We start from the raw sequence: 12,027 nt of genomic DNA, 5'->3' as shown, positions 1-12,027 counted from the left end.
AAGGGATTATATATTCCTCCATTCTAGATATCATATGGACTGAGACACGGATTATAATCATTCTCTCTGTCTATTTGTTGTTTCCCGATTTTCGATTTATGATGACTGACTGATTGAACAAATCAAATCAGTCCTGGCTTGGCCAAGCACTCACATGTGTCCTCGCTAAATCATCGAGGGGCCCACAGATATCGCTTTTATCCCGAAGGTAAAAGGAATGGATAAACTTCGACTCATATGGCTTGTTCTACTACTTGTTGAATCATACACAAAGCAACGTTTATAACATCGAGTTACCAAATGCGTTTTCGTGCAATCAATGTATAACCAACTCATAGTAACAACTCATATCTCTAGGTTTGAAGAATATAAGATATTATCGTCTCATGATCACTCGTGATACAATCCATGAAGTGATTCAAATGAGCGCGGGTTGAATCCAATACTCAGAACTTATGAGCACTCATGAGTGTTGTAGCACCACTTTGTCCACCAACTTGGACCTCTACAAACCAACCCATGACAGTCTTGATTCATATCTACTTCCAACATATGACCGACTGTGGATGGTTTGAATAACTTAATCATTCAGGAAGAGCGACTTAGTTATTCTGGAAGTCAAAACATGCAAAGTGAAACACAAGAATAAATGAATCAAATATGGTATCAAACCCTATGAATATAAATAAACACTTTTATTTATCACCATACTGATTACTCATTATTCATTGTTTCGGTTTTATCAACTTTATACTTGAATTAAAAACACTAGTTGTCCCATGCTCCAAGCATGTACACTATGTTTTTCTTAAACAATAGCTTTGCCATACACCAAGTATGCACTCTATGTTTGTCTATGATCCTTACTTTGTGAAATAAACCAATTGAACATAATTTCAATGATTCTAATTTCACACTCCCAAATCCTTATCGAAAAATGTGAGAATTTCAAATTCCTATCATTTATCGAAATCTGTTTAGATTTTAAACTTATATGCACTGACCCTCCTGTAATGAATATGTACAAAGTCACAAAGACTTGTCAACAGTCATTATAAGGTATTCCAATGGAGATCAACTCCATGGAAACTAAGTCTCATATTCAAAGTACATTGCCTTGGACATGCTTCTTGCATTAAGTTTTCTAATCTTACACAGATAACTTCCACCTATGGAGACAACTCCATATTCTCATTTTGACTATCACTTCTGAACAAGAGATGCCTCTTTTCAGAATATGTCAATATGGTCCTTCCAAAATTAGCACTATACTTCCAACTGTCCCTGAGCAACCAATCTTTGGTAAACCTCAGATTGTCCTCGACAATTGCTTAATCATTTTAGTCATATCCAATTCTAGACCTTTTCCCTTCTTAATGCCTCTGGGCATTTGGAAAAATTTAGAAATGACAAATATTATAGCACATGCAATCGATCCTGTACCCAAAGCAAATGGTACACGATTCATGATGTCTCACATAAAGACATGATTCTAGACCAGTCTTTTGCTACAATATTTTTATTTGCCATGTTTTCAAAATTTGACTATGAAGAGGGATGCCGTAATCATAATCGAATTTTGAGAACGCAATATATAGAATTTCCTTAAGTTGAACCAATCCAACATGAAATTCATATATATATTCTTGACTAAAGATGATTAAGGTCTCAATCTAAGCCTTTAGAACTGAAATGAAGTATATCCTCTCCCTTAATTATAGCAAAACAACTTTTTCAATCCCTGCAGCCTCACGAATTGAAACTTTTGTTGTCTATAATTAACATTGCTAACTTGCAACACTAACAATAATTATCATGCTCCCACTAACATGATGATTATTAGCATAACACTTATGCTCCCACTAGCTTTGACATGTACTCAGAAATCAGCTGGACTTCTAGAAATCAGTACTTTATTGACTTTCTTACCAAAGTTCAGATTTCTGATACGAGATGCTTTGATAAAACTTTATCAAAATCATACACCTTTCCTTAGATAGCATGCATGTGTGTCTAAACAATTTCAGAACTATGAAAAGGGATGCCGTAATCATAGTCTCAATTGTTTAGACCTTTTGCCATCTACTTCAAATCTACTTGGTGGAAGTGTTTCCTCACCATCATTTTCATGAAAGGGATCCATGTGAATCGTCAAAACCATAGTCACAAGACAAGGATAATGACAAATCCAAACTCATATGGAGTGAACTTATGCAATCTTAACTTCTTGCCACCTGGCAGTACAGGGCCTGCCATTGCTTCCAAGTTGTTATGCAACCAATTGAGAACTTTCAGAACTCCTATGCAAAGCCAACTTTAACTGGAATGGGTACAGAATATGTCAACGTGATAGGTTATAAACCTCAAGTCGTGTGCTAGTGAAGAACCTCAGGTTTTATTCTTGATTAGTTCTTGAAATTCTTTTTAGGATCTTTAAGACTCCCACTATCCTCTTGACATATAAGACTATCTTGCCAAATATTCAAGAGATAGTGCGGATTCTTTATCAAGACAAACACTTCACATAATTGGCCTTAGTTGGTCTTTGTTTTATCCAAAACATCACAACTTACCAATTTCAAATGTACAAGAGTAGGACACTTTTACTCTTACATTTGACAAGTGTTTTAAACCTTTCTTTAAGATATGTCACTCAAGTTACAATCTTGGAGTATGACTCTAAGAATTGTTTTGGAACGAAGTATGACTCATCTTCCTGATCTAACCATTTCAACAATTCAGGACTCCTCTTCTTAGTCATAAAAATGCACTAAGATGACCTTTAGAGGACTAATTGTGATATGATTTCTAAATCATTAAGATGATCACAAACATGATACTAAAGTACTCTCACATCTTTTCAGATTTGAGAAACTTTTATCTTTCTGCCTAATTTGATTCTTCCCATTCGTTCTGCCATACATTGAGACTTTTCCAATGTTTCAGAATTATACTTAAACTTGTAAGTATAACCATATTTACTAAACTTTAGTAAATCAAATAGTCTTAACGAGCTTTGTGGTGGACATGACCAGTGCACAAGAATGTGTACTCGATCCCTTTAGTCCTTCACTTGACTCACACATCCATGTGAACAAGTAATTAGTCTTGATTTTCCAATGCTTGAAAGTTCTCATTCATCATACTATTCAACTTGCATGATTCCAAGTTTCGGTCCAATTGAAACTTGGGTGATGAGGAACTTTCCTGATTTGGTAAATTTAGACACTACCACAAATGAAAGAATCAAATCCATTTTCCAATATTGTTGTCAGTGGAATCATATAAGCAACAATTTTCCACAAATGCCATTGTAAGGATACTTCAAATAAATAAAATTAAACAATTTTCTTTTATTTTAAAACTTTGCGGAAAAACTTATCCTTACAATCCACATGGAAAATTGTTGTTATCTATTCCTTAGCAATATATCATAACTTCTTAAGCAACTGCTCAAAATTCTGATGCGATCGAAATCCACCTTCGCGATCAGAATCAACATATACTTCCTTTAAGATTTCTCTCTATTCTTTGATTCTTAAAACATCAACATGTGACCCAGTCACATCATGTAATGAGGATCTCAGAATAGAACTTAACAGAGTTAGATAATGGGCTCTACCTGATGTAGAGTCAAACTTATTGACTTTAACATCCTTAGGTAAATTTGGCAGCTTTGCAATCAACGCCCCTTCCTTTGGCAAAATAAACATATGGACCCTTTGGTAATGGGACTATCTCAGACTTAGCCTTTCTCTTTACCATTTGGTCAACCGGGTTGACTATGGCCAATCCCTTTCCATTGGGAAGAGAATGCTTTTTCTGGATTTCCAGACATAAAGTTTTTGGGAAGTTGATCTTCTAATCAAATTTGCTTTACTATCGTTCCAAATCATTGCTGATTCAGCAGCACCAAACAAATAGATATGATCATTAAGGTTCATGTCATAGTCTGTTTCATAGTAGTCCCAAAGGAACTCACTATGTGACTTAGAAAGTGATTGAACATCCAACTTTCTCAAGACTTTGACACTCAACTCTCCCGGCTTGTCAATATGTGACTTCATCTCTAAGATGTGATCACACATAGACCTTGCTTGCCATTAGGGCTTGAGTGACCTTGAACTTGTGGGTTAGGGAGAATAATTGGAGGAGGTGGAGGAAGAGAAGTATGACTTCCATGAGCCAAACTCGGGAAGTCATATTCATTAGGAAAGCTTGGTTTGGGAAGATCATTGTTGTCTAAACCAGACATCAACAATGGGAGAAATTCACGTAAAGTTGATTTAAGTCCTTAATATAACACCCAATATGATATATTAAGGCTAGGACCCAACAAACTATTTTATAACTTGGAAGAGGGATGCCGTAATCCAAGCTATAAAATATTTGAAGGTAGGTGAATGACGATTCACCAATTTCCACCAAGATAAACGAAATGTATTATTAGGTTTTAATTGGTTTTGAAACTCCTAGATTCTTTTGAGATTCATTGAACTTTTCAATGGCATGTTTCAATCTCGAGTGTGCCCTTCAGGTTTTGTGACTGGGATGCCGAGGATCACAAAACAAGGTGTGAAGTAACCATGCAAATGTACTTGGTACCCTTAATATTTACCCCTCAATCGATGTGCCGGTTAACCACACACGCTCCAACGATACTATGATAAACATTAAGTTACCCTTTGCCTACCTTGTTAAGTCCAGGTTAGTGTGCCGGTTAACCACACACGCTCCACTAACAGCTTAAACAAAGTGCAAAGTGTAATTTCATGGATTAGCACCTTATTCACATTTTCCTAAGTAACTAAGATTGGGAATTTATAAGTGTTTAGTTACTTAGTATTTATCATTATACTTATAATGAAGGGAGAATTATAGTCCTTGTCCTACCTGTTTGGCTAACGACCCTCCACCGGTCAAGGAAGCGGTGAGTGAGAGTAGACACCCATTAAACTGCCATTTTATAGGCAGTAACCTTATACCCCCCTTATAGACCGGCTTCGTGAATGAGACCTACTAATGGTAAGACGACTTTATCTTATACATATCTATATAATTATAATTATAATAATAGTATAAGGGTTGAATTTTAAACTTTTAAAATTCTAAGGTCTAGTTTGGAATTAAAGTATACATGGGGGGTAACTTTACAAATTCCAAAACTTGAGGACAAGTTTTGAAACCTTTCAAAACTCTGGGATTTTTCATAACTTGTGAGTTTAATTAAGGTTTAATGAAAAAAAAAATTCAAGTTCCATAACTTGAGGACAAGTTATGGAAGACATTAAATCATTTAATGATGACATTAAAAATAGTGACTCTTCTATTTTCATAACCTATGAGACTTAATGACACTTTAAAAAGAAAAACTCTTCACTTTCCATAACTTGAGGACAAGTTATGGAGTTCATAAAAACCATTAAGATCAAATATTCCAATTAACACAATAATCAAATAATTTTTCTATGATCTAGATTAAACTCATAAGTAAAGATAATTCACATCAACAATTTTCAAGAAATTAGATAATCATATAAACTAATACAAATCTTGAAACTTTGACAATTATCCTTTGAAGACTCTTGGAATTCATAACCTAAAGAGTTAATAAATGAGACATTTCACATCCATAACTTATGGAAGTTTCAAAACTCTTAAGATCATAACTTTAAAAAAAACTTTTGAGTTCCAAAATTTTATGACAAAATTTGTAACTCCTTAAAACCATTTAGATCAAACTTTTAAAACAAATAAAATAATCATATCATTCTATCTTTTAATAAATTGACCTAATTCAACTCTTGTAGTAAAGTGACTCAAATTTTATAAATAATTAGTTTTTCATAAAATCAAGTAATTATCATAAAATTTGACAAACTTCATGTTTTTTTTTCTTTTTTTTTTCCTTCAACTTGAAAAAAAAATACATTTGCATCAAATATAATAGAAAACAACCCATGGCTTTGATACCACTGTTGGGTTTTAGTATACTACAACATCCTATGGTGCACATACAACCCTAAATACCTTGGATCTATGTTTTCTCTATTATACATGCAAATGGTTTCCAAGGCATTAAACTTATAATTAGCATGCATTTGACATAAACCATATAATATACTAGTTAGGGAAACGTACCTTTTATGTGGCTTGAAGTCTTGATGTATTTGGCCTTAAGAGCTTAGCACCAATAGTATGAAATGCCTCAAATGGAATCACAACACACCTAGGACAAAGGTGGCTCTTGAGAGAGAATTTCATGCACCAAAACACCTCCATATTTCTCTAAGAAAAGAAGTGGTGATTTTGGCTATGGAGTAACCTATTTATATGTAGGATTCCAAGGGTCATGGGTATAACCCATAATCCATACCCATGGGTTTTATGATCCATGGTTCATGTGGCCCAACTCTTTATGTATCCATACATAAACTTGGTCCAACATGGATCATAAGCCCAACACATATAAATATAACTAATTATCATAATTAGTCCCCATAGATTTAATTAGTCTCTTTTGATCACTAAATTAATTCCAAATTAATTCTTGATCGATACTAATTAAAACATATGATTTCATATTAATATATTATAACTTATAATATATTAATAAACCATAAATAACCTTCTCTCAAAAGTCCATCCTAACAAATTGTCCTGATGATATGCAACCCAAATGGACCATGCTACTCTCAGGTCAAGTACATACCAATAATAGTTATGGGCTTAGACATCTAATCCAACAGATTTGCCATGATGATATTTTCACAGAAATTCGTTTCTGTTTAATTTTGTTGGCTTGTTTAGCATTGATAGTTTATTTTGAGGCCAACAACCGTGTTATACGGTTCTATTTTGCTCGTTTTGTATATTTTTTGTTGTATATATTTCTTTTGCGTTCTTGTTATGGTTATGGATTTATCTCCCATTACGGAATGTCGAGAGTTGACACGGGTTTTGGAAGAAGATATGAAGATTGTGCAACCACAAGCTGTTGAAGAGCATGGAGAGAAGACTAAGAAGAATGGTATATGCCTTACCGACGCCTGAGTGCCCTCCACCTTGAATAATGAGAGTAGATTCTTTCATATGAGTGAGTTCACACATCTTGTGAAGTGAGTGCATACACGAGTTGAGTGCTTCAGTGAGCACATCCTATATATTGAGATGCACCTGCCTTGTCAGTAAAAGTTACTAGGAGATGCCTTATAATATGGTTCTATGCATTTAAGCCGAGTGATTGGCAAATCTTTGTGTTCCATGCCTTCTACTGTCCTAATTTGGAATGCAGTACATTCGTATGTGTATGGGGTATAGGTTGACAACTCTTTAATCATGATTATGTTGTCAGGATAAATAACTTGAGGCATTCTTTCTTTTTATTTCTATGTTTGCATTTACATTTGCAGTTACATTTTCATTCATCTTTTCCAAGGTTGATTCTTGTTTTGTTTTCTTGAGGACAAAAAAAGGTTCGAGCTTGGGGAGATTTGTTAGGTGCATAAATTGCACCTTTTCATAGGTTAATTTCATGTTTATTTATAGCACTACATTGCATTTTTAGTGTAATTTTCATGCATTTTGCATTTAGGGACATTATCGAGGATTCGTCTACATTTCACCAATTTTTGTGGATGTTTCAGGGTGATTTGAAGAATAGATCATGCTTAGGATGTTCGAGGGAAGCTCTCAGTGAAGTTTTGGAATTTTCAGAGCTAAATTGAAGAAATGGAAAATTTCAGAAATTGGCTATTTTGTACCACGTTACACTGTCCGCGCTTTGGCAAGGCATACATTACGCGGCCGTGTTTTGCAATCAATTCAGCATATTAGGGCCATTACACGGTCGTGTAACAACAAGGCATACGTTACACGGGTGGTTCAACGAGGTCTGACAGTTTATTTGACTTTCAACTTCTGATAAGAGGAGTTTTCTGAGGAGTTTGAGGAGGATTTCGACCATAGACTTCAAGGAGGCGGTTTTGGGAGATCATATGACCTTTTAGCAGTTTGGAAACATTGTGATTTATATTTTGTAAGTTTGTTTGAAGATCAAAACTTGTTGAATTTGTAGTTGGATTCAGCCATGTGTGGCTAACTTCTCTATCATTTTCGATTCCAGATTCTTAAGTGTGTGTTGTTAGATTGTAATTTGCACTTGATTTTATGTTTATCATCTAGTAATCTTTGATTTGGTCCTAAATATGTGTTTGATTAGTCCTCTTTTCACTTGATCAATAGAATTAGGGTTCTTATCAATCTAGTTAGCCAAATTGTAAAATGCGTATATGTTTTATGATTTGATGTTGGTAACACACACTTGATTGGTTGTAAATAGATCAAAATTAGTATCAAAGATTAGATGTTCATATTCTCGAACTTATGAGGAATGTTGGACATTGTTGGTAACTGTTGCAAGAACTTAATGTCATTTAGTGATTTGATTCAAGAGCTTATTTGAATTGAATCAACCAAATGAAGTTTTATTTGAAGAACATATTTTGAATGATAAACTTTTGTTAACTTGGATATTAGAGCTTATTAATATCTAAATTACCAACCTAGATTGAACATGAATTATAGTCACATTACATTTTACAACATAACACATCTATAAGAATCAGAATCGAAGATGTCTTTCACTTTTTGAATTTTAGTATTAATTTTGTTTGTTTATGAAGTTTAATTTGAAGTCATACATAACCCCCCCATTTTAACATTGACTGTATGATGTGTGAGAACATGGCTAAATAAGAAGTCTTGTATCCATGTGGACCGACCCTGCTTACTCTATATTATCTTTAGTGTATGTAGTAGTAGTGACTTGTATTTTATTGTTATTATTTTATCCCTTTATTTGTTGGTTTGACCACCAAACAAATTGGCGCCGTTGACGGTGATACGGTAGTACTAAATGTTTATGCCAAGATCTTTTCGCATAGGTACACCTTTACCAGTTGATTTGGAGATAGAGAAATTTGCGAAACAAATAAGGAATCAAGCTAGACTTTTAAAGAAACAACAACAATCTGGAGCTTCTTCATCAAATCCTTCAACCACATCTTCACCAACATCCAAAAATTCCACCCCACCATCTTCACATTTACCTGAGTCTGAAACTTTTATCCATACTCCTACCATGGGAGACAACCATGGATGAAATCAAGGTCCCCCAAATCCACCTTCTGAACAAACCTTTAGACAATGGGCCACCCAAGATGTTACCCAACAACCTTTGTGCATTAATTATCCTGCAGCAATAAACTTTGAACTCAAATCTGGATTCGTTCATTTGTTGCCTTCATTCCGTGGTCTTGAGAATGAAGACCCACATAAATTCCTTAAGGAATTTCATGTTGTTTGTGTGGGTATGAAGCCACATGAATTCACCAAAGATCAAATCAAGTTAAGGGTATTCCCATTTTCTTTACAAGATTCAGCAAAAGAGTGGTTATATGACTTACCACCAGGGTCAGTCACAACATGGCATGAACTTGCACGGATGTTTTTGGACAAATATTTTCCAAAAATGAGAGCTTCAGCCTTACACAGAGAAATCATTGGTATTAAGCAACAGAAAAGAGAAGCTTTGCATGCTTATTAGGAACGGTTCAAGAAGTTGTGTTCAAGATGTCTAAAACATGGGATTTTAGAGTATCAATTGTTGCAATATTTTTGTGAAGGAATGTCATATTGGGATAGAAGATTGCTCAATGCATCAAGTGGTGGATCAATAGCTGATGAAACTCCTACATAAATCAAAGCTCTTATTAAGAACATGGCAGAAGAATCCAAGCATACAACTCAAGAAGAAGAATGGTACAATGATGCACCAAGAGGAGTGAAAGAAATTTCTACCCCAAAAATTAAGAGTTGACTAAAGTGGTGATGATGCTTGCTAAGGACAAGGGTGTGTAACCTCCAGCAGTTAGACCTTGTGGTATTTGTACCCAGTTTGGACACCCCACTGATATGTGCCCGATGTTACAAGAAGATATAGAGTCGGTTCAAGCTATGGGATTTTCTAGTCAACAACAAGGAAACTTTCAGCCAAAAAGCAATCCGAATTGGCATTAACCCAATGTCAATTTTCAACCAAGGCCACCACCTTATCAACCAAGACCTCCATTTCAAAATCAAATGCATCACCAAAAAAATTATCAACCAAATTTCCAGCCCAATCAACCTCCTCATCAATCTCAATTCCAACCTCAAAACATGCAACAAGGAAGTAGTTCAAGTGGATCGGGAATGTCTTTGGAAGACATTTTCAAGATTTTAGCCACAAGTACTCAATCATTTTAAAATGAAACCAAAGTGAGTATCAATACTTTGGAACAACAAATGACTCAACTCGCCACGTATGTGAGTAAATTGGAGTCACAAGGCAAACTACCCGCACAAACCGAAAAGAAACCAAAGCATAAGGCATGTGCCATCACTTTGAGGAATGGTAAATAATATGAAGGTCCAAAGATGATTGAAGAAGAAGATATGGAGTTAGAGAAAGAAGATGAGAAGTCAAAAGCACCTTCAAAGCAAGTACCCGTTAAAGTAAAAGTCACTCCTCCTCCATTTCCCACAAGGTTGAACAAGTCAAAGCATGAGAGAGAAGACAATGAAATCATGGAGATGTTAAAAAAGGTTGAGGTAAATATTCCTCTCATTGATGCCATCAAACAAGTCCCTAGGCATGCTAAATTCCTTAAGGAATTATGCACATCTAAAAAAAGATTAAAAGGGAATGAAACTGTCAAAGTAGGTGAAAATGTATTTGTAGTGTTACAGAAAAGATTACCTCCAAAATGTAAGGATCCGGGTGTTTTCACGGTTCCGTGCAAGTTAGGTAATCTTCATGTTCCACGAGCTATGGTAGACCTTAGAGATTCTATCAATGTTTTTTCATATTCTATTTTCAAAACTTTAAATATTGGCATATTGAAGAAGACCGGGGCGATCATTCAATTGGCTGACCGATCTTTAGTACATCGAAAAGGTGTGCTAGAAGACGTGTTAGTCCGAGTGAATGAACTAGTATTTCCAGCAGATTTTTATGTCCTTGATATGGATGATGATGACTCACCAAATTTTAGTTCAATTCTTCTAGGAAGACCCTTTTTGAAAATAGCCCGGACAAAAATTGATGTTTATGATGGTACATTGTCCATGAAATTTGATGGAGAGGTGATAAATTTCAAAATTTATGATGCTATGAGATATCCAAGTGATATTTCACCTTTGAATTTTGTGGATGTCATTGAACCATTAACCGAAGAGTGTTTTGATTTGTCTAATCTCGATGTGTTAGCTCTAATTTTAGACACGAATATGCAAAAAGATGGAGCGGAAAAACTTTCCAAGCAATTCAAAATTGATGAACAAATTATGGAAGTTGTATCTTTCATGGATCAAAAGAAGAAAATGAGGTTTGATGTTCCAAAACTGAAATTTTCGATGCCTAATGAGAAACTTGTTCCTTATATTGTGCAGGCACCTGAATTGGAACTCAAGACTTTACCCGAGCATCTCAAGTATGCTTATATTGGAGAGAAATAGACTTTACCCGTGATCATTTCCACAAAGTTGACAACAAAGGAAGAAGAAGAGCTTGTAACCACTTTGAAGAAATATAAGGAAGCTATTGGGTGGCCTATAACCAACATCAAAGGGATAAGTCCTTCATTTTGCATGCACAAGATCCTTATGGAAAAAGATTAAAAACCTTCCTGAGAAGCTCAAAGGCGTTTGAATACTCCAATGATGGAGGTTGTGAAGAAAGAAATTCTGAAGTTGTTGAATGCGGGAATGATTTATCCTATATCAGATAGCAAGTGGGTAAGCCCGGTCCAAGTTGTACCAAAGAAGACAGGTATTACCGTTACAAAGAATGACCAAGGTGAATTAATCCCCACTCATGTGCAAAACGGGTGGAGAGTTTGCATATACTATAGGAGACTCAATTCATCAACCCAGAAAGACCATTTCCCACTTCCCTTCATTGATCAAATGTTGGAAAGATTAGCG

General features: G+C 35.1%; 1 protein-coding gene across 1 annotated transcript; it reads left to right on the top strand.

The window, feature by feature from the left end:
• The first annotated feature begins 10,479 nt into the window (after positions 1–10,479).
• LOC145163533 (uncharacterized) lies at positions 10,480–11,559 on the top strand. Its single transcript, XM_079082369.1, has one exon. It carries the CDS (start codon positions 10,480–10,482, stop codon positions 11,557–11,559), a length of 1,080 nt encoding a protein of 359 aa, XP_078938495.1.
• The last annotated feature ends 468 nt before the right edge of the window (positions 11,560–12,027 follow it).

The sequence above is a fragment of the Lactuca virosa genome, chromosome 3 (assembly GCF_052849685.1).
Source record: "Lactuca virosa cultivar CGN04683 chromosome 3, Lactuca_virosa_CGN04683_v6, whole genome shotgun sequence".
NCBI lineage: Eukaryota > Viridiplantae > Streptophyta > Magnoliopsida > Asterales > Asteraceae > Lactuca > Lactuca virosa.
This window is presented reverse-complemented; position numbering and strand designations above follow the sequence as displayed.